Here is a 23,004-nt window from a genome sequence, read left to right as displayed (position 1 = left end):
CATTTAACAGAGAACATCAACAACTACATATCACTTTTTCAGTATTTAGTCTTTTACCTTTATTACATTATATTCAGGAATTTTCCTTTTGCTTTGTCTTCCATTTTTTTCTTTTAATAATTTTAACTCCAGTTTTCGATGTTTATCTTCTTTTCCTTTGACTGTCCTCTTCCTTATGCAAATATAACTTATGTTCTTAGAAATATCTTGTAAAAAATTAATAATGTGTACTTAATGGTTATTTTGTCTGGAAAGTAAATAAAGGCTGGACCCTGGCATTTGCACTATGTTCTTTGTTACCATTGTCTGAGGTGAAAGAGAACTTAAATCTGTTGTACACTGCAGTTACTTACCAAACAAGTTTAAAGTTAATGGATGAAAAGTAACTGTGATAAAGGTTTATGGCAAAATGAAAATACTTTCAGACCATGTATCATTAAATTCAAGTCACAGTCTGGGGCCAATTTCTTGGGAGTACGCAAAAACATACAAAATGCACAAACAGTAGCTTTATACCACCAGGCATTGTGATCTTAGAGCTTACTGTTTTCCTTTTTTTCCATCAGGCTTGATGTGAAACAGAACTACCTATGTGAACCACCCTGGGTAACTACAGCAACATTAGCAGCCTCTGTTGCTTTTAGAATGAAGCAAGAAAACATTGAGTTTCTTCTTTGAAAGTAACTTTACACTGGGGAAAAATATAAACCCAGATATGACATTTCAATAAATGCTCTGTATGTGAAATGGGCCAAGCTTATTCACACATCATTCATTTTGTTTAGTAGATTTCAGATAACCAAGTAGACAGTCAAAAGTTTATTTTTAAGATTTACCAAAATTGTTTGACACAGAACACCTGTATTTTTTATCAAGTGGAGCTCAGTTCATTAATGGGTACAACAAATGACCAAAAAAAAAATACCCATCAACTTTCACAGCCACCCTCTTTCAGTTGCTAGGTTACAAAGCAGGGGCATCTAAAAGTGTATTAATTCTGAAAACACTGAGGGCAACAACAAGCAGGTTAATGAGTTTTTGGCTTCTGACAAAATTCAAACTTTCAAACAGTCAAAATCAGTCCCTTCACATCTGTTTTATCATTAAAATAATACAAAAACCATGAACAAATGGCAACTTATAGACAACTGAAAATACCAACCAAGATTTGTTATTTTACTTGAAACTCTGTGTCTATGCCTCTGTGATGCAAGAACTTTATTGAAAACACCACATTTTACATCACAGGTCACATACATACACACAAACACACACAGAGAAAGACCACTCAATGTCAGGTCATGCAGGCACAAGTGTATAATAAATGATAAGACAGTTTTGAGAATCATTCACTGTGGCAAAGTGTAAAGTAATCCTTTTCTGTCTCTGCGTCTGTGTGTATGACTTTAGCGCACCACTGTCTAAATCTTGCTTTAGGGGTTTAAATGTGGCTTGAGCCAAATGGATTATTATGTATACATATAAAGAGTGTATATGTGTTGAGGGCAGTGAAGTGGGCTCATCTGTCACTGCATTACACAATCATCTCAAGCTGTCTTGCATATTCAATGACTTGCTGGGCCAGCTCTGTGGAAGGGATGGTCACCTCCTCTGTCCGCTGTTGCTGGGAGCTGAAGGAATAGTAACCATCAGGGCTCTGTGTCCAGCCTCTCTATAAGGAAACCACATAAGAGTCAGTGCGAAGTCCCACAACGGAACTACATTCTGTTGCACTTACAGGATGTAGGCTTACTTTCTTAGCGTATTCTGTCATCTTTTTTGGGGAGGAGAAGAAAAGCACCCTTGTGGCCTCGTTGAATTGAATCTGCTCATATGCTTTCTCTATACATCCTGCAATCTCATCACTGAAAAAGAAACATTGGAGATTTGTGATTACAAAAGCACTGCTCACTGATATTTAATTTTTAAAAACTGGTTGATTAAACATAACTATGTTATTCATATTAGAATGTACAGAAATATACATGGTTGTGTAACATTATCCTTAATGCAGCCCTGGGAATCACAATTTTTTGCATTTCTCTAATTTAAACACCTGACTGGTTTCAGAGATCTCAGTAATTAAAGTAACAGGGCAACATTTAATACCAGTACTGATACCTTAGCTTCAATAATGATTTATAATCTATGCAATTTTTACTACCTTCTTTTAAGTCTTTAAAATTTAAACTGTCATAAGTCATATTTAGCATTGGATGCGATAGTAAATCATAGGGAGTGCCGCAAAGAATTTATGAAGTGCTGACTTATGCTGACATATTGTTGTAATGGAACATATACAGAAAATCAGCAGTCCAGATTTTGAGACAAGCATGTTTATTGGTTTCCAGATGCTAATGAGACAATTTAGATACTGAAATTTGGATACTCAAAGTAATTTGATATGTACTGTTAAAAATACTAAATTTCGATAAACAGACCTAGAATTGGGCATGTTAGTTGTGCAGAGCGAATTCTTAAATTCAAGTTGTGGAGGGCTGGTGTCCAGCACAAACTGCAATTGAACAACCTTGAGACAAAGAATAGGGCCTCCAGGAGTGAGATTGGAAACTAGCCACCGTAATGAAACTGATATCAAGCCTAAAAAAGCCCCAATCAGGACTTAAACATGTTTAGTACTGTAACAACATATCACTGCTGTCGAAAGAAAACCTTGTATCTCCAAAATAGTAACTTTACTTGAGAAGGAAAAAACATATTTCACTTTCAATGTAAGTAAATGGAACCAGAATTTTTCCCATGTCATTTTGGGTAATTTCCTTTAGGAAATTTATCATAAAATGTACAAAAAATGTAAAGAGTAACAGATACTTTAAAATTATGTCAAAAACTGAAAAATGCCAAAAATGGAGATACAAGTTTTTCTTCCGACAGCAACAATATGCTCCTACTAAAATGTAAAATATATTTGCTATTAATAAACTAGGAAATGGCTATTCAAAGGACAACAGACAAATGGCAGTAGTAACTTTTACCGAATGGTGTCAAGAAGAATGTCTATGAAGAATGTGTAACTCTCAGCAGGGATGTTTCCTTTTGCAAGAAAGACCTTGTTGTAACTGCCTTCCATCAGGTACTAAAGCAGAAAACAAAACACAAATGTTTCACAAACTAGAAACTCGGGCTTAGCAATCACATAAACTTACCATGACACAAGCCATGAATTGACTCTCATCTATTACAATTCCAATACATTTCTCTTACCTGCTCTAATGAAACTGGGTGTCTAATGTAGACATTAGTCTGGATGTCCTTAGCACTGAGTCTCTCTAGCTCTGTGTGAAACTCAGATACTCTGTTCTGGGAGAGCAGGAAGAGCAAATTTAGACCCAGCAGCTGGTGCATGTAGGCTGACTCTGGCAACTCATCCCTGTTTGGGACAATGAGGTAGAAAAGATGAGAAGAACAGTTACAAATCTCCAAGTTAAAAAAAAAATGTAAAAGTGTCAAAGGTTATGTTCATAAGCAAACAACAAATAAAACAAAAAAACTGACTAAAGCTGCACTAATGCCCTCAATAAATTATGTAATCATACTAAAGTGTAAGATAAGATGTACATTTGTTTTTAATTCCTGGAATGAGGGAAAGTATTACTTGTAATCAAAATAATAACACTTCAGCTGAGCCATGTATCGTTCAAAGGAGGGAATGTCTTTCTTCAGGATGCTCCACAAAGCTCCAATCTCCAGCACATCGCCTGCAAAATAAAATACACTTGTCTGTATCCCGATAGTGATGAAGTGTTGAAATGCTAAGCTATTCGTCTTCCACGCTTACTCACGGGCCAAGATAAGCTGCTGTTTTGTAAGTTTGGTCCCAGTGGTTGGTAAGAAATTGAGTTCCAAAAGAGATATCTGCAAAAACATTCATCATTTAACAGAAGTTATCTAACAAAAATGTGATTTCCTTACATGAACTACAAAAAAGATCATTCATGATGGCAGCATTGACTTTCGTTAAGTAATAACTAACAGTGTATACGAAAGATAAAGTAACATTACTCACTCATGAGTGTCAATAAAGCATTTTGCGTCATCAAATGCATCAACTTTACCCAGCTAGCTAAACAGCTAGGTAGTTAGCTTGCCTTTGCAGCTTACTTAGCTTGAAGTGCTAAAACATTAACATAGCTCGCACAATCAGCTAGTTATGTCGACGAATAATCACACCAGAACGGCCCTTTACTTATAGCTGATTGATCTATCTAAAATGTAGGATTACTGCTGGCAAATAGCAAATGTTAACCTAGTAGCTGGCTAAATCGCGGTGGCTAGTTAACATATTCACGTCTTTAGTTATTCGGAGAAAATAACTCATTTCCAGTTTTCTAAGCCATATTTTTGGCGGCCGATGAACAAAAACTATAAACAATACCTTGAGTTTGTTGAGTATTTCTCCACATTTGTTTAAATTCAGGTTTTTCTTATTCCATTCCGATTTCAATGTTTCATATAGTCCTGCGGTCTCTTTCAATACAGACGCCATGGTGATTCTGCAAAACGTAACTACGACACCGGTGGGCATGAATACGGCGTGTAACTGTCGTGAAGTACTGTTGCTATGGGCACAGTACCGATAGATGGCGCTATTGAGGACGTTCAAGAAACATCTGATCTCAGATGAGAATCCTCATGTATTTATGACGACCATGTAACCTATTCATGATATGGTTTGTGAATAATGACTAGCATCTCTATACCTTCTAAATCTTTCAATTTTTTTCACTTTTTAAATGAATAGCAAAAACATCACCTTGTAGAATTTTGTTTTTCGATAGCATGTCGACTGCAGGTCATTTTCGCATACCTATCATGGCACAGCGGCTAACTGAAAATGCCATAGAAATACATTCTGCTGCAATGTAACCATTGCTACATCCGTTGTAAAACTACTACCTACTTGCCTCCTAGAGTGCTGCCACGACAGTCCCGAAAGCGATTTTTATATCTAGGAAAACCCCCTTCAGACGATGTGCCTTCACGGTGGGAGTAACTTTAAAAAAACTACAAGCGCTTTGGGGTGGATACACAAGAGCTGCTACCTGGTGGATGCAGAAGGAAGGCCAGACAGTTAATGTTACAGCTAGGAAGACAAATATCACATCCGTATTTTAGCCATTACATTGTCTTTGTTGCTGTGTGAGGGAATGTATGATGCATACGCTGGGAGATTCAAAGCTGTGCTGCACCATGCATAACACAATAATATCTAGATTTTAGTTTTATACAAGCATAAGCTTTTATCACCGGCGACGGGTTGCTTTGGTGAGTGGATTTGGGAACCACTATCTGCAAGGAAGAATACTCTGCGAATAGAGTAGGGATTTCAGGTTACAGTTTATGAGGCCTGTGGCAGAGTAACACCACTATCAGCCAGCAAAACTGGTTGCTAAATTCTTAGCTAGATTGAGTGTTGTCCCTGTCACTCAGTGAAAGTTAAAGGATGTCTTATACGCTTCAAGAAAATGTGCTAGTGGTTCTCATTCTGGCTGTATGGATCTTGCTCGTGCGAATAAGGCATACATTGTTTCCATTGCTTCCTTTACTTAAGCTAATTCTCAAACTTTTCACGCGATGTTATAGCAATAAAGCACAAGAAAGTTCCAGGTGACTGGAAAATACCTTAAGGGTATCATTTTGTGCAATCAATCACAAGATGACCGTAGCTGACACTACGTTTACTTCAATTAGCAATGCTGGTGCTAGCTAGAGGAAATTTTATATGCATAAATTGTCAGCCTGGATATTCTGTGACGATTCATTTTTCTCTGATAGTTACCAAGGCCAAACTATTTAAAACCATATAACTATGTACCAAGTGATGGAATTAAGATGGAAAACAGACTTTTCTTCATCAACGCCCTGATGTCTTGAATATGTATTAAATCAAGCTACGCATTAAATAAATGAAGCTTAAATGAGATCATAGCCGATGGAGATTTGCGCCTTAGAATGTGTATATTGCGTTTTTAAGCCTTAGGGCAGAATAAATACTTTCAGGCCACACCCAAACTGTACATAACTTCAAATTCGACCTATCATATTGCCTAACTAAAACGACACAACACGCCCCTTACAAAACCAGTAACTTAAAATCAGTCGCTGTCGTTTCTTTTTTCTTCTCTCATTTGTTTTATTTTCAAGGAGACAACCGTCCAATAGACTGTCTGACCTCTTTATTTGTGATGTTTAAAAAAAAAGATCCAATCACAGTCCGCAGTGTTTCATCAAAAATAGACATTTGTGGCATAAAAAGAATCCGGACCCTGGGCAAAGCGGTATGCACAATCGCCTGTTTTTTTTATTACGAACGAAATTGTTCGTCTAAACCTATTAGAACAGAAATGGTATTGTTTCTATATATGTGCAGTCAGAAATCCATATTACTAAACATCACTTGACATACACGACATAGTTAACGTTGCATGGCGTTGCACGTAAGCCAACACGTTTCATTTAGACATAGTTACGATTAAACTTAAAACCAAGGGTTTATATTATTGTGACATTTTACACTGCGGATACTATGACGCTGATATTCGGAAGAATAAGAAATTCCGCGCAAAAGGCTGACCAACGTTGCTATTACAGGTGATCAGTTTATGAAGCAGGCAAACGCGGCGGTCCTCCGTTTCCTGCTTGTGCGTTCTGTGGTTGGGTCCTGACTCGGAGCCCGTGCAGGGCCGTTCTGGAGACCCCGCGCTGCCTGCACCTCTACCGTCTCGGGTGAGTTTGTTACAATGTACCAATTTCTCTATAAATCTCAATAACTACTGGGAAGCTGCAATATCTGCATGCTGCACGCGGATCCTGAAGCCCACCTCTATCAAGGTCATACAGCCGAAGTCTTGCATGAGTCGGCGAATGTGTGGATTTTACAACGAATTCCCAAGCATACCCCCCTGGTCCAAGACTATTCCAACATAAACTCATATTTTAGCTCGCAAGGATAAATATACTGGGCTACGCAATTGCTTAAATTGGTAGCTAAGCCCAAGGATATTTGCTGTATGTGCGCCGCGTTTCTTTACGGAGCGCCTGTGTAATACATACACTTTGTAAAATTCATTTTTTTCAGATTTATTTGCGCTGCGTCTAAACCTGTTAACGCAAAATTAGTGCTAGTCGGCTAGCTGGCTACAGCTAACTGAAATTGCTGCAAAACGATGATCAAGGAGGCTTGTGAACACGAATGAAATCAGGCGGTCGACGCGATTAGCTAAACATTTTCATCCTTTTGCATGGTAGGGAATGGATAGGAATTGCATTGGACCAATTGATGTTTTGAACAAGTTGTAGTTGTAGCAAAGCTAACTGGAAACGCCGTATCCTGGAGGTCCAGAGTCTCCATTCATGTCTTGTTATGCCTCTCTCTCTCGTGGGATGCTCTGATGTATGTTTAAAGAGTGATAGGTGTCGAAGACAAATCCGAACTAGCTTTTGTCGCGTCGCCGCCTGCCCTCATCTTCATGTTGTGGTTTTGATTGTTTCAGTTTATAGAGCTCATATAATTGGTTGAGGCGTAACAATCATGTTACTGCGATGACCTCGAAGTCTTAACTTTATCCAAATGTAGTTTCATCCTAGTTTATGAATAATACTTCAGTTCGTATCGGTTTTCCTGTGTTTGTTTCACTTGTGAGAACTCGATGTTTCGCATTTGTTTTGACTGAATGTGAAAAACCGCGCTTTCCCCCTCCGTTCCCCTGCACTGTTGTTGCAGTTGAAGAATGGCTCTTCAACACTACCTTTTTCCTTCTTGTCGTTAGGTTGCATGGCTTATTATCACAGAAATAGCAGCCGTTTCTACTTGAAAGTTGAGGTTTCTTTTCTTGACGTTATGATCCTGGTAATTTTATTATAGTCTTTTTCTCGCTAGCCGTAGTAAGGGTATGTTGATCGGCTGAGAGCCGGCCTGAAACGGCACGATAGAGTATGTACTGAAGTCTTTTTTTTTTCTTTTTTTTTATTAGATACAAACTCTTTTTTTAGATTTAAATAAACACACAGCTTGTAAGAGTTTTAGTCTTTGTGAGCTTGTGCTACATGGTTTACCAGTGTGGTAGTGGTAATTTCCAATATAAAAATATATTAAGTGAATTGTTGCTATGCATAATGCATTCAAGTGTTAAATAAATGAGCTGTACAAAATTAGTGTCTGCTTTGTTAAGGTATTTTGATTTGTAGAACGTTGCGTGTCTGTTAAGCTTGAAGAGCATTTTTTTTACTTAAGCCTTGTGTCACTGATACAGGAGAATAAAAAGTTTTTGCTTCTTCTTTCGGTGCACAGATATCTATTTAATCCATTCGCATCCCCCGCCAACCCCCCACCTCCCACCCCCGTTAGGTCTTGTATTGTGTTTCTTAAAAATGCTGAATGTATTTCCGCCACCCTGGGTTTTAAGAAGTTTGGAAGTTGTGGATGTAGTTAGATTTTGCATTCTTCTGTGTATGTGTGGCTATTTGATCACTACAGAATAGTCTATTAAAAACTTATCAAATAAAACAGTCAGTTGTTAGAAAAAAATGTTCTTATGTGTTGAAAAAAGTATGCTTGATTATTTTTCTTGAAAATATTGTGTCTTTTCAGTTGACATGGATGATGAAGATGGCAGGTGCTTGCTAGATGTAATTTGGTAAGTGAAAGCCTTGTCTCAGAAAATATTGTTTTGCTAGTGGTACAAAACACAAAATTTAGATCTCCGTAGTGGTATTTGTTGTTTTGAGCCATCTAAATGATTCTCCATTATGTTTTACAGTGACCCACAAGCTCTCAATGACTTTCTTCATGGATCAGAAACACAAGTGAGTAATTAATGGAATTGTTTTTGAGTTGTGTTTTGCAGGGAATCTATCTGTATTTGAAAATAGACATGAGAAAAAGTTGAAACATCATTTTGAAAAAGCAACAGGAGAATGGCAGGCCATCACACAAAAGCATTCTCAACACTCATGTGTCTACAACACACTAGCATAAAATTTCTCTCCCACCCCAGCTCCTCTCTAGGCAGTGCTTTCTGTCTCTAAATTATTCGTTTTGCTCATCTTCTTTAGAGTAAGGTTGCATTTCTTAATTTCACCCCTCATTTTCCCTCTTTGGTTAAGTGACCCAATTGACATACTAATACAATGTTTCCGATCTTTTGACTCCTGGTTTCTCTAACTATTTAACTATTCTGTTGTTCACTTTTGCATGTACTTTGTTCTGTGCTTCTTGCATTCTGGTGGGTCTGGACACTGTCTTCACTTTGCTCTTCCTTTGCCTTTCCACCTTTGGCCCTTTGCCTTTCTGCATCTTCCCCCCGCCCCTTGTGTGTCCTGGTCTGTGCTGTGGTGTTTGTCTATCCTATCCTGGGTATGTCTGTCTGTAGCTGGACACTGATGACCTTTTGGATGGCTCGAGTGACCCGTCCAGCTCGTTCTTCTCCAGCGCTGGGGTGAGTAATGTCCCCCATTTTCCCCACACCCTCTCGTCTCCATCCCTTTATGTAGCATGCATTCTCCAGTCCCACCCATCAGATCAAATGCAAACATACCAGCAACCATCAGAGGTGAATCAATAAAGCTGTCTGGGCCTCTGATGTGTTAGAGGCCTACCATCTCATAGCCAACCCTATCATTTATTTCCTGTTCCCTCCATTATGTGGTCCAGTGTCCACTTGCAAACTTTGGCTTTTCTGTCTCCTCTAGGGACATGTTCCTGAAGTCCAGCCTCAGGCTCAGCTATCGACGAGTGAGCCATCTGGGCTGCCCCGAGTCAGTGTTGATTTGGACTTTCTGGAGGACGATGACATTCTTGGAGGCTCACCAGGAGGAGGCGGTGGCGATGGTGGAAGCAATGGTGTCGGGTCGAATCATGAACCATGTGACATTCTGCAGCAGAGTTTGGCAGAAGCCAATATCACAGAGCAGAGCCTTCAAGAAGCGGAAGCTGAGCTTGATCTCAGCTCCTTTGGGCTAACTAGTCTGACACAGGTGGTCCAACCGCTGCCTGATGCTGCTTTGCCTGGGGTGGGCATTGGAGGTGCTACTCAGATTTTTCCTGGCCAAGGTACCACTACCACACCTTCCAGTGCAACTACAGACATGCTTGGATCTGTCCTGGCTCACCCAGGCCTGCAGATACAACCGCAGGTAATGAACAAGGCCATCAGCGTCCAGCCATTCATGCAGCAAGTTGGACTTGGAAATGTGACCCTTCAACCCATTTCAAGCCTTCAGGCCCTGCAAAATGGTAGCCAGACTGGACATTTGGGCATTGGACAAATTCAAGTTGTGGGCCAGCCCACTGTAATGACTATCAACCCGTCTGGTCAGCAGATCTTGACCAAAACCATGGGTGGTTATCAGCTGCAACAACCAGGGCCTGATGCAGCAAATGTTGGAGCCCAGGCTGGTCTTGGAGGTTCTGTGCTAAGCTCTGGAGGGGGACTTTTAATTCAGGGAGGCAAGGCCACTCTAGGGTCCCCGTCTTTGAATGGTCCAGCCGTTTGTGTTAGCACCACAAATACCAACAGCAGTGGTACCACAATGGCTGCAGCGAGTGGTATAGTAGGATTTAGTAGTGCTCCCCTAAGCACAGGAATTGGATCTCAAACTCAGCCTCAGCCCCAGAGCCAAATTATGCAGAATGTTATCATCCAGCGTACACCAACTCCAATACAACCCAAACCTCCACAAGGTGGTACCATCCAACCCAAATCCTTTAAACAGCAGCAGCAGCAACTTCCAACCCCACATGCATTGCAGAATGATGCCAATAAGGCTCTTGGGGTGCAGCAAGTCCCTGCATCTGCAGCTCAGAATGTAGCTTTCCTCACTGGCAAGACAGGTTCAAATGTTGTTTTGAGCACACAGACCACCACACAGGGGACACAGTTCCCCCAAGCTCTTTTTAAGCAACAGGGTGCTCCTGCAACAGGTAAACCCCTAAGTGTTCACTTACTAAATCAGCAGGGCAGCATTGTCATTCCTTCCCAGGCTGTACTACAAGGTCAGAACCATCAGTTTCTCCTGCCTCAGCTTCAGACTGGAGGTCAGATTTTGACTCAGCACACTGGGGGTCACATCATCACCAGTTCGGGACCAGGTGGACAAATAATTGCAGCCAATCAAATCTTGACAGCCAATCAGAACATCAATCTCAGCCAGGTACTGGCCTCACAGGGTCATCCTGGTGCTGCCCACATTCTCTCTGGGCCCATCCAGCTCCAGTCTGGTCAGATGGGTCATCCCACACTATTTCAGATGCCTGTCTCCATAGCCCAAACACAGAATCAAGCTCATCCAGTTACAGGACATGTTCAAACGGTTATACAGGGCATGCCTATACAAAATTCTGTGTCAATAGAGGGGCTGAGCCCAGCAGTCAGTTTGCAACCAACCCTTCAGCAGCAGGCTGGTGGTATTCCCACCAACAGCAGCACTGGAGCAGCAGCCATGGCACAGTGCCAGCCAGGAGAGAACATCGCCATGCTTGGTAGCTCAACTGAGCAAGCTGTCCAACCCCAGGTGCATCCACAAACACAACCCCAAACCTCCATCCTTACTGTACAGACAGGTCCATCAGTTTCAGCGTCTGTATCAGTCCCCTCCTCTACAGCTCCATCGTCTACAGTGACTACATCTACATCGTCTGTGACCACAGTGGGTTTGGGACCCCAGGCTCAGCACAGTCCAGGAAAGGTGTTGTTCACGCCTCCAGGCTCTAGCATGATCCTCAGCCAGGAACCCGTGCAGATGTTCCTGCAGCAGGTCAGTGTATTTTCTGTAGGTTTATTTTGCAAACTGTGTGCGATAGCCCACAAACTACCATATCACTGGAAATATAATCCCCAAACTGACCTATGACTAGGGCCACGTTCAGTAGTTAAGCTGTTTCAGTATGTAGCATCCATTGCAGATGTACATATCTGCTTTCTGAGAATTAGGTCTGTCTGACCATTTTTTTCACAATGTAGAGCCCTGCTGAACGTGCCCCATTTTGGATTTCTGTTGTACTTCTCCCCTTCCTGAATTGATAAATGTGCTCATATCAGGACCAGCAGCACCAAGCAGGGAAAGACCCACCTGCCTCTGTGGGCGTACCTGCATCTGTTATCGTCAGCGGTGGCAGCTCTGGTTCCGCCCCTACAGGCCCTGACAACCTGTTAGCCGAAACTCACCCAGGGCAGAGTCCGAGCCCCTCCCTTGGCCCCGCTCACATGGCAGCATTGGTTAACAAGGTAGATGAGCCTGTGCTCTGCACTAAGCCCCACCCACTTGTTGCTGGCACTGCTACATATTGGGACACCTTGTCTCCTAGCAGAACTGTGCCCTACCCACACACACACGCACACACACTCGACCTCGTTTTCTGCCATGCCTTTCTGCTCAGCATTAAGCCCCCTTTTTCAGTTGCTCTGTTTCTCTCCTGCTTGGCAGCATTATTTTGTCTTTTTCAGTTTTTTGTGCATCTTCTTACTTCTGTGCTCTTTTCTTGCCAACTGTTCAATTAGGAGTTAGTATGTGGCAGTGTGATGCTACTGTAATGTGCACCATTTTTTGATACAGTGTGCTGTTTTGCCTGTTTTTTCTTGTCGTAGCCTCTTCTTTCCTATATGTTAAACAGTTTAAATTTTGGCAAATAACCTCATGTTTAATATGCAGTAAAATTAAGTCACCTGTGGAATGAATAAAGCTTTCTCTTCAGATTTTTGAAATGGCATTTTAGCATGCTAAACATCCATTCTAAAACACTCATAAGAAGATTCCAAAGTTTGGAATCACATGTCATATTCATTTTTCTTTTTCAGTACTAACTGTACAGTGTAGACTGAAATGTTACAAAGTAAGCAGTGAAATGTAATGAAGGAACAACTTAATGAAGGAACAAGTTATTACATGGTTTGGAAAAAAGCTAATATGTTTAAATAATTCACTGTAATTATCCATTTATTTTTGTCATAAAATCACTTTGAATAGTTATTTGATCAGTGCCAATTAGTCATTTGCTGGTAGTGTTTTTTTTTTTTTTTTTTTTTTTTAATGCTCTATTATTGAGCTGTATTTGATTGCATGCTGAAATTACTTTGATAATTAATTCTTCTTTGACATTTCATTTTGACATAGCTGTTCCTACAAAGCTTTTACCTGTGTGTTAAAAGACAGGAAAATTAAAGGGGAATTCTGTTGTTTTTTTTTCTTTCAAAAATTCTACATAATTCAGTCATTGATATAAACAAAATGGTTTGATGTGAAATGGGTCATTATAGTGAAACTTACCAAGTCTGATTTATTTTCAGTGCTGGTGATAATAACCAGAGGTCTCAATGTCTACAATGCAAATACAGCCACTTTGTTTTCTATTCAGAACACCTAGTCAATCTACGTATCATCTGAGTTTTTGTGTGTTGATAATGATAAAGTAGTGGTTATTCGAAAAATAAGTTTACTTGGTGGACTCTTTTGGCTTAACACTGCATGTGTTTCCATAAATGAATGTCAAAAACACTTGTGTACTTTTGCAACACTTATTTTGCATTTAGAAACCGAACACTTACCTCAAAACTAGCATAAAACAGTTTTTCAGGCGTCAGGGCAGCGTATTTGTAACTATTTCATGTGATAACTTGTGAGCTAGCTTTTAGTCATTAAATGCTTCACATGTGTAGTTCCTTTTACCAAAGCTGTAAACAATTCTGACTGGGTCAGTTTATCTTCAACTATGCACTTCACAGGAAACCACTCAATGATTGTGTTTACAACAATTTAATTATACAGAAAATTTGAAAAATTGGAATCTCCTTTAGCAAACCTGATTTTAGGTTTTATTAAAAATAATTGTTTGCTAACCAATTTGCATTTAGAATCTGTATCATATTTCTAAAAGCTTCACAGCCATTTTGGAGTTGATCTGTTGTGGCAAATTTCTGAGTTGAGGAAAACCTAGTTCAGGTCAAGTGTCTGCATGGATGGCCTTACTAAGCCTAACTAATTGATGCATGAGTTTATTTACCAAAAAATGACTGTTGCTCTTTACAGTTCTATATAGGATATATATTTCTGCATAATTCAAATTGTGAGATGTAAACAGTCAAGAGTGGGCTGATGTGAAATGGTTTGTTGCAGAGAAACGTACCTACGATTTTTAAGTAGTGTTGATGAGAACCAGGGTTCAAGATCTCTGCAACATGGACATTTTACTTACTATTCCAAGTGACTGAGTCTGAGTTTCTATATAATGGAGAAGCAGGGGTTAGTCTGTGTAATAAGTTTTCTTTTGGGTTAATTTGCTTTATATCACCCTGCATTTACTTGCATTTACATTGATCCATGTATGATTGAATTTTAAAAAATACATTTTAAGCCAAAATCTCATCTCAAAATTAGCATTAAAACATGACATAGTTATGATGTTACATGTAATAATTTTGAAATATGTGAAATATGCCTTTAAAGCATTAAATGCTTCAGTTGTTGTCATTGCAAGCTTTTCTAGAATGGAGCATTTTATATCAAACCACTCTTTAATTTTGTTTACATTGTAACATTTCATTAGAAAATTTAAGAAGTGGTGGAATTCTCCTTTAGTGTCCACTCAAACCTTGACCAGTGTCACTTCAACTGAAAACTGTACTAATGCTGTGTGTCTAACATTTAAGCAGTCTATGCATGGAGCATAAGCATTGAGAATTAGCTTGAAACAAGTTCTAAAGGTGGATGGAGAACTTGCCATTCCACTTAATGTCCCACAAGACACAACAGCCATGTGTTTCGTTTCAAATCGCAGCACACACAGGAACTCCAAATACTGTCGCACTCATTCATGCTCTTTGTATCATGAATGGACAGATAAACAAACTTTTTGCTATTTGGTGTCAATGTGGGGCACATGTCTCTTCCCTTATTAACATCCAGTTTAAACATCTCTCTTCCTTTCTTTACATAATTGTTTTTTGACCTCAATCAAACCCTACTCCCTACCTCTCAAGAATAAAAACACCTCAAGATAACTTTCAAGGCCCTGACTACTTACTTTGCTGCCTCCAGTGGTTACCTTGGTCCTTGTTTTTTCTTTAACATGTTTAACAAAAGCCTTCTGGGTTCCCCATGGTATTCATACTCTGAAATGTGGCCCCCAGTGTTCCCTCCACCCCAAGTGAAGATGATCTTGTTTAATCCTGCATAGTACTTTCTATTAGAAATGTCTTATGTACAATTTGTATTTGTGCAATGAAGACATTTTTCTTTCCTTTGTGTCTTTTGTAACTGTTTTCCAAGCTTTTCAAAAAAGAAGTTGAATCTATTATATTTCTGCTTCCTATCTTATTATGCTGCTTGTTTTTATATATTGCTGGAGTGTTTCTTCCACCAATCAAGAATGACACAGTCCTTGATTGCAGGCACATTCTAAGGTAATGTTGACTTTACTTCTTGCTTCCTGATCTCTAGGTTCCATCAGCGGCACATCAGCAGGCTCTAAAAATCCAAAGCGCCTCCCCCTCTCAGACCGTGGCCCCTCACAGCGTAACTCCGACTCTGTCTGACAGCCCACAGCCCTCTCAAGCTTCACCTCTTATGCTAGGCCAACAGATCCAGTCTCCTCACCCTCCTCCGCAGTCCCGGCCTCCCTCTCAGCCCCAGGCCCAGCCACCTTCTCAGTCTCAGACACCCACTCGTGCATGCACGCCTTCCTCTTTACCTCCGTTGTTTATAATACACAATCAAATAGGGGGTTCTCCACAACCACCTCAGCTAGCTGCACAGTCTGCTCAACAGACACAGCCTCAGCAGATTCAAGTACAGATCCCCCAGGTTCTTCCCCAGCCACTCACTCAGCCTGTGATCCTTCAGCAAGAGCAACCACCCTCCTCCTCTTGCTCCCCAAAGCCTCCCACAGCACCTCCCACCTTCCAGTTTGCAACACCCACAGTGGGCACCCCTACTGGGCAAGTAGCAAAACAGCAGATCGCAGTACCAGGCCTAAGTACCGAACAACAGCACCATTTACAGCTGATTAATGCCCAACTACAAACCATGTCATCAATTGCCCAGCCTTCACTGCAACAGAAGCAACTGTTGGAAAAGCTCCACCAGGTAAGATGTTGTCAGACCATATTATAGGCTTCATTGCACTGTCACCAATACACACACAGTTTTTTTGTATTGCAGCTAAGATCTAAAGCATGAGTAATTACCTTGGTCATTAAAGGCCACAGTGTGTACAACAATTGTTCCAAACATTGAGAGCTAAGGGCAGCTGATTGTGGAATTCTTGTAGTACAAATCTCATGTATGTTTTGTATATGAAATGCAATAAAAACAGAAGGCAGTGATTTTGAAAATCTACTTTGGTATAGTGTAGTGGGTAACACCTATGCCTTCTACACTTTAGACTGGGGTTCAATCCCCCACCTGGGCAAACATCCTACACTATACCAATAAGCGTCCTTGGGCAAGACTCCTAACACTACTTTCGCCTACCTGTGTAAAAATGAGAAAATTGTAAGTCACTTTGGATAAGAACGTCTGCCAGATGCCATAAATATAAATGTACTTTGACCTGTATTTAAACAGAAAAAATACAGAGACAATGCATTTCGTGTTTTACGTCATTCGCTTTGTTATTCTGTACCTATGCACTCCTTCTGAAATTGATTACTGCAGAAGCTTCCAAGTTGAGATGGGCTAGTTAAGATTGGGAACATCGTAAAAGTGGAAAACTGGTGTTAGTCATAGTTATTATGTATTGAGCATTAAAATGGTATCCAATAAAGGCCTAAGAACAGTCTTCCTCAATGACCAATTGTAAGAATTTTAGGAAGATCACGCTCTTCAGTGCATAACATCATTAGAATCAGGGATTTGGAGAAATGTAATATCCGGTGAGCTTCAGTCTTTCAGATGGCACTGCATACCCATAAAACCCTTAAAGAATTTTGCATAATTTCTTTGGAATTGAGGTTTTTATTGTGTACCAACAACACTTGATGGAACCAGTTGCCTGTCATGGATTGTGCTTGAGGGTGGTCAGTGTTAAGCAGAGCACTGGGACTTAAACCATCTGAAATCCCCAACATGGCAACAGTACCACTAAGTTACTGTCTGTTCAGTAGTGTGAATGTGGAATTAAATTTTCTTATGAAGGCTGTTTCTGGATATGTAATTTGTAACTAAAAGCAACATTACCAGGATGAAATGTTTCTTTTTGTTGTGAGAATGTAAAGCCTGAAATCTGTTTATTTAGCTACAGCAAAACATCATACTCCAGGCCAAACAACAAGCTCAAGCCCAGGGCCAGGTGTTGCAGCCTCAGGCTGCAAGTCAGTTCAGCAAACTGCCTGAGCAGTCCGCAGCCCAGGTAGTGACGTCATCAGCTGGCACTGCTATTAGTGGTTCAGTCCCACCTCTGTTACAGCAGAAATCTGTGCTCGTCAAGTCCTCTGCTACAGGTATTTTACCACACTTATGTCCTCACCCTACAAGAATTGTGTTATCTGATTGTATGTCACTAACGGTTTTCGTGTCCCTTCTTCAGGTTCAAATGACACACAGGTACTTTCTGGAGCTTCAGGGCCTGCTGTGGTTTCGGTTAACCAGGGAATAGCCCCCCCAAACCTTGCTCAGGCTGTTCAGGTATTTGACTCTTTGTCCACTATCTAATTGCTGATTTATATTTCCATAATATATATTTAAGACTCATCATGATTCTAATATTCTTTTTTTTATTAATGTTTGATCCACTGTAGGCAAAGACAGGGGTCATAAGTGGAGTTGGAGGGCTCACATTAGGTAAACCAGGGATACAGATTCAGGTTCTGAGTAGTGGACTCTCACAGATGCCTGCACCACAACCTCCTGCTCCTGTTCAAACACAGGCAAGGGTTAGATACATTGCTACTAGTGAAATACTACTGCAGTATTGCTGAATGTATAATATAAAGGCATACATTGATATGTTGCCCTATTTTATGTTTGTTTTGTATGACCTTGCACAGACTGCAGCTTTAAAAAGACCTTTTAGTATGGAGCCCAGCAAAGAAGCAAGGTAAGTACAATTCATATAAATGAAGTGTAATAGTAACATGATGGAAGGCTTGTCTGGATTTTGTGCTAATGAGCTTGTGTGCATGTAGAATGCTGGAACAGCTGAGGAAGCTTCAGGGTTCTGTATTGCATCCGGACTACAGCTCACCTTTCTGCTCTTTTGAAGACACTCTGCACCGACTGCTGCCCTACCACCTGTACCAAGGCATGGCTCCCTCCCCTCAAGATTACCGCAAAGGTATAGCCCCTAGGCCTGTGTACATGATATGGCTGAATTATAGGACTGAACATTTTAGGCAGAATATGTAATAGATATTTTTCTAACAAGTTTTGTAACTGGGATTTAAACTGATTATTTATAAATTGAGATCCAGGCCCTTTTTGGCCAAGAATACCAGCAAATCCCTCGTTTTCTGCCTTGAGACATGAATGCTGTGTGCCAGGCTGGCAGTCAGTTAGTGCTTGTGGTGTTATTTTCACAGCAATTCCATGCTCCATGTGAGGTTATATTTCCCCACTTAAACCACTTATTAGTAATGTAAACTAAAATAAAAGTTTTGAGAATTGCACTCTTTCAAATTGCAAACTAGATTGCTTGAGCTTTTAGTCAGCTCAACTCAATACCTCTGGCAAGCTTACTAAACATAAATCCAGCCCCTGATATTTCACAACTGACTGAGTTTGTATGTAGTTATCTTCAGTGCAGTTAATGCAACACTTCTTCCTTTTTAACCAGTGGATGATGAGTTTGAAAATGTCTCCTGCCAACTTCTAAAACGTACACAAGCTATGCTGGATAAATATCGTCACCTGCTCTTTGAGGAATCAAGGGTAGGCTTACATACTTGCACTCTATAAGTCTTTTATTACTTCTCCCTTTCTGTCATTACCTGTCTTGGCACTGACTTGCTATTGGTGCTTTTTCTTGTGTTTGTCCTGAGTAGAGGCTGGGTCCTTCTGCTGAGATGGTGATGATTGATAGGATGTTCATCCAGGAAGAGAAGATAGCTTTGAACCAGGATAGGATACTGGCTAAAGAAAAGCCAGGTAAACAGCCAGTTACACTCTGTTGTGCATGGACATGCCACTGTACAGTTCAGTATTTTCCTGTTTGACATTAAGTTAATGAGTTCTAAAACAAGCAATATAACAAGAAACTAATATAAAAGAAACAAATAAAAGCAAATAAATGTTATTTTATACATTATTTTTAAAAAATAAAAGTTTAAAAATAAACACAAGGGCAGTTCTGCAATTCAGCATTTTTGGGTTGTAGACACGTATTGCAGCAAGTCTGTAGGCCAAAATGAGTGACCAATTAAAAGTAAAAGCAAAGTAATTGATTGGATTATATTTATGTTTGCATTTGTTTGTAAAAAAGAATGTCAGTAGAACTTGCTACTTGTTGCGGTGCAGATGCAGTATGCATGAAGGGCCAGCACATGCATGTTGTAGCAGTCATGCTGCCACTTTGCTCGTCATGCCGAGATTGTGTCTGTAAAACAGGTGTAAGAGTATGAATCATCAGTCTGGGCACCCAATTCTGTAAATGCATCAGTATTAGTTACTGAAAAAAACTGAACACAATTTTGCTTTCTCTGCAGAGGAGTTTGTGGCAAACTCATGTTTGCTGAACAGAACTGCAGACAGTGCTGTGAGGCCTACACCAGTTGAGCTGAGCTCTGTCCGGACAGGACCATCTGCTGTTGCAGCAGCTCATGTAACAGCAACCCCATCTCCAGCTCCTCCCTCTGTTACACCTGCTAGCACTGCAGCTCCTACTCCTTCTCCTTTCCCTCCTACCAAACTAGTGATAAAACAAGGAGGAGGGGGAGCACTAGTGTCCTGGTCCACTAGCTGCTCCCCTACACCTGCAGCAGTGGTACGGCCCAGTCCAGAGCCTGCAGCACAGGGCTCAGAGCGCTCTTTTGGCCGAACCTCTTCCTCCACTCGTTCTGCTGATGACGACGATGATGCGCTCCCTCAGCGGACCAGCAAACCGCCAATCAAGACCTATGAGGCACGGCAGCGAATTGGCTTAAAGTTGAAGATAAAGCAGGAGGCAGGGTTCAGCAAAGTGGTCCACAACACTGCCTTAGACCCTGTTCATTCGCAAACCCAACACACCCCACAGCCACAGACCCCTGAGCCACTCTCCAAAAGCAGACCCCATGTAACCCAAACAGCCACAGTTATTAGAACTCCACCCCCAACTTGTAACCCCACCTCTTCCACTATTTTCAGTGCAGTGACGACACATGCCAGTTCCACCTCTTGTGGCACAGCTTCTTCCACTGCCCCTTCTTCCTCTGTATCTCACTCATGGTCATCTTCATCATCCTCTTCCACCTGTACTGCCCAGATGAATGGCACTCTGGAGCACAATGAAATGGGTGGGGTCAAAGGAAACCCTACCTCCACATCAACGCCTCAGTTGACCACCTGCCGTCTCCCATTACGCAAAACCTACCGGGAGAACATTAGCCCTCGTCACCGACCAGGAGTTCCAGGGGGTGGTGATATATTGCCCATCCCACCCCCGGCACCCCCAGGGCCCCTCACCTCCTCTCCAAAATCGGAACGTACGGTGATTGCCAGTGTGAAGCTTGAGCGACAGGGTGGCAGTGGGCCCACCCAGCCCCACAATGACCCTGGTTCACAGGGCCTGATGGCAGTAGAGGACGAATTCTTTCGTGGAATCAAAAATGCTTATCACCACCATCACCACCAACAGCAGCAGCAGTTCTCTGACAAAGAGGATGAGGAGGACGGGGACAGCAGGGACTGTGTGGGGAGGGTGAAAGGGTTAGTGAGTAAAAACAGAGAGAGGGCACTGGGGACGTTTCAGATGGACCAACATGCACCAGGCCCTCCGTCTCCAGGTGAAACGTCCTGCACAAGAGACTCCTCACTTCCTGCAAAACGGTGTAAATCAGACTCCCCAGACATGGACAATGCCAGCTTCTCAAGTGGCAGTCCCCCACCGGATGACTCTCTGAACGAACACCTGCAGTGTGCCATAGACAGCATACTGAACCTGCAGCAAGGCCCGGGCAGGGGACCCATGGGCAGGGTTCATGCTACGAACCTAAGCAACCAGCACCAAACTCATCACCGCCAGGGCACATCATCATCTTCATCATCAACATACAGACACTCTCTCTCTTCCTCTTCTTCTCCATCTTCATCTTCCATGTCCCAGCACCCACAGGTAGGGGGCCGAGGGCAGAATGGAAGTCTTGTGTCACAGACGCACAGTAGATAACAGCCCCTGTAGTCAGTAAATGCTGAAAGACTGAAAGGTATAAGGACTCTGGGAGGGAGAGAGGCATGAAATGGAGTTTCACTTTCTTCTGTTCAGCTGTGTTTGCCTTGTTTGTCTATGGATGGTGACTGAAGAATAATGTTCTCTTGGTTTACATATGGCCCTGTAAGTGTACTTGTGAAAGGATGAAGTGCACTTTGACATGGTTTTGCTCATTTTTGATGTTCTTTTTTGTGTTCTTTGGTGGGAAGCTTCAGGCCAGTTCTTAATCAGTTTGTTGTTGACAGGGATTCACTGTCTTTTCTTGCAAAAATGCATTATTAATGGAGCAAGATGGCTCAATCATTTGTCAATTTGATTTATGTACTTTTTAAAAGCAAAATAATTTATCTGATTTATGGTCCCTGATGAATTCATCATAACTATGGCATCCTGTCTTTACAGTATATGTTCATTTTTGGTGACATGTTTATTCATATTAAGTGAACTTACTTAACTGCAATGTAATTTTTCATTTTGGCATTAGGTCTTTGTCCACTAGAGAGAGACCGGTGTAAAATTGGTTCAGCACAAAATCATCTTTTACAATGATACATAAACTGAATCAGCACCAAATAGTTAGTGCAACATTTCCCCTAGACAGAAGAATATTGAAAATCATCCATAGAAACAAGTTCTTTATTTTAGGAAATGTCTCTGATCCATTGAGCACTGGCATTGACAGACACATTCATGAAATTGAAAGAAATAGTAGTGTAGCAGAGCTGTTGACCTAAAATCATGCTACCATCTGGAGCACATTACAGAGAACACCTGTGCAGGGTTTTTTTGTTTTTGTTTTTTTGGAGGGGTTTGCTATGAGAACCTCAGAATTACCTCTTAAATTTTCCCAAGCAACTTTAACAACCTCCAAGAAAGGTTAAAGGCAAATCCATGGATACCCAATGCTGCTCTTGGAGATCTAACCTCTTACATAGTTTATTTCCATTTGTCACATCTGGTGAGAATTTTCAGATGCATCTGAAGAGCTTAATTAGATTGATCGGTTGTGTCAAATTGCTGTTGACAAACTCAGCAGGAGGGGATATCTCCAGGAGCATAGTTGTGTACCTCAGGTATAATCACACATCTTGTGAAAAATCTGTTATTTTGGTGGTTCTCAGTCCCACTCCTGGGAGTCCAAACACTCCAGTATTTTGTATTTTCTCTGAATCAGGAATAATAGAGCAGAAAATGCAAAGACTGCTGTGTCATTGGGTTGCAAAGACTGGGACTGAGTTATGCTTGTTTTAGTCAGTATTTTCTGTCTGTGTACTATCTCAGACATTTAAGGCCCTAAGGTCACCCTCCTAATTTATTTATATTTATTTTTTGTACACATACTTGGACTCCTTCGAAGCCCTTTGGACAACTCAAAAGCAAACACAGCTTAAGCAATGACATGGAAAAAGATCAATAATAATGTAAAGGAAAAAAAATAGAACTGTAAGAATTTGAAGTATAGTACTACAAATTAATTTTGTATTGTATTTATTGTGTATAATGACACTTTTTAAAAAGAACTGTACATTTAGTAAAACTGTAAATTAAACCTTGCTTCTTTTATGAAAGAATCATGCTGTTTTTCTCTATATTGGGTGTTCCAGAGTGACATGGCTATTGAAGAGCAATTTTCTTGGCTGACAATCATT

The 23,004-nt window shown here is 40.9% G+C and overlaps 2 protein-coding genes across 5 annotated transcripts; one reads left to right on the top strand and one right to left on the bottom strand.

The window, feature by feature from the left end:
- Positions 1-804: 804 nt before the first annotated feature.
- Positions 805-4,551, bottom strand: psmd8 (proteasome 26S subunit, non-ATPase 8). The gene is made up of 7 exons (XM_017685673.2): positions 4,397-4,551; positions 3,804-3,876; positions 3,617-3,719; positions 3,226-3,391; positions 2,997-3,097; positions 1,754-1,865; positions 805-1,672 (listed from the first exon to the last, which is right to left on the bottom strand). Exons 1-7 carry the CDS (start codon positions 4,544-4,546, stop codon positions 1,535-1,537), a joined length of 843 nt encoding a protein of 280 aa, XP_017541162.1. The 5' UTR covers positions 4,547-4,551; the 3' UTR covers positions 805-1,534.
- Positions 4,552-6,650: 2,099 nt separating this feature from the next.
- On the top strand, positions 6,651-22,926 carry bicra (BRD4 interacting chromatin remodeling complex associated protein). Of its 4 annotated transcripts, none has more exons than XM_017685680.2 (15): positions 6,651-6,747; positions 8,612-8,657; positions 8,781-8,826; positions 9,393-9,458; positions 9,712-11,775; positions 12,060-12,245; positions 15,454-16,098; positions 17,249-17,453; positions 17,540-17,637; positions 17,751-17,879; positions 18,000-18,049; positions 18,138-18,286; positions 18,785-18,879; positions 18,993-19,095; positions 19,653-22,926. In XM_017685680.2, the coding sequence occupies exons 2-15, from the start codon at positions 8,617-8,619 to the stop codon at positions 21,311-21,313; spliced, it is 5,538 nt and encodes a 1,845-aa protein (XP_017541169.1). In that variant the 5' UTR covers positions 6,651-6,747; positions 8,612-8,616; the 3' UTR covers positions 21,314-22,926. The 4 variants fall into 4 exon arrangements, with proteins under 4 accessions (XP_017541169.1, XP_017541168.1, XP_017541170.1 ...); XM_017685679.2 differs by having other exon boundaries at positions 17,751-17,885; XM_017685681.2 differs by lacking the exon at positions 9,393-9,458 and having other exon boundaries at positions 17,751-17,885.
- The last annotated feature ends 78 nt before the right edge of the window (positions 22,927-23,004 follow it).

Source organism: Pygocentrus nattereri, chromosome 7 (genome assembly GCF_015220715.1).
Source record: "Pygocentrus nattereri isolate fPygNat1 chromosome 7, fPygNat1.pri, whole genome shotgun sequence".
Classification (NCBI taxonomy): Eukaryota; Metazoa; Chordata; class Actinopteri; order Characiformes; family Serrasalmidae; genus Pygocentrus; species Pygocentrus nattereri.
This window is presented reverse-complemented; position numbering and strand designations above follow the sequence as displayed.

Bases quoted from the DNA above. Each gene is read 5' to 3' on its own strand.
- psmd8 (XM_017685673.2), bottom strand. From the start codon at position 4,546: ATGCCCACCGGTGTCGTAGTTACGTTTTGCAGAATCACCATGGCGTCT. The intron at 3,098-3,225 runs GTAAGAGAAATG...TTTCTGCTTTAG, and splicing joins ACCCAGTTTCATTAGAGCAG to TACCTGATGGAAGGCAGTTA. The intron at 1,866-2,996 runs GTAAAAGTTACT...TTTCTTTTTCAG, and splicing joins ATTCTTCTTGACACCATTCG to TGATGAGATTGCAGGATGTA.
- bicra (XM_017685679.2), top strand. From the start codon at position 8,617: ATGGATGATGAAGATGGCAGGTGCTTGCTAGATGTAATTTG. The intron at 9,459-9,711 runs GTGAGTAATGTC...TGTCTCCTCTAG, and splicing joins CGTTCTTCTCCAGCGCTGGG to GGACATGTTCCTGAAGTCCA. The intron at 18,287-18,784 runs GTATAGCCCCTA...CTTTTTAACCAG, and splicing joins CCCTCAAGATTACCGCAAAG to TGGATGATGAGTTTGAAAAT.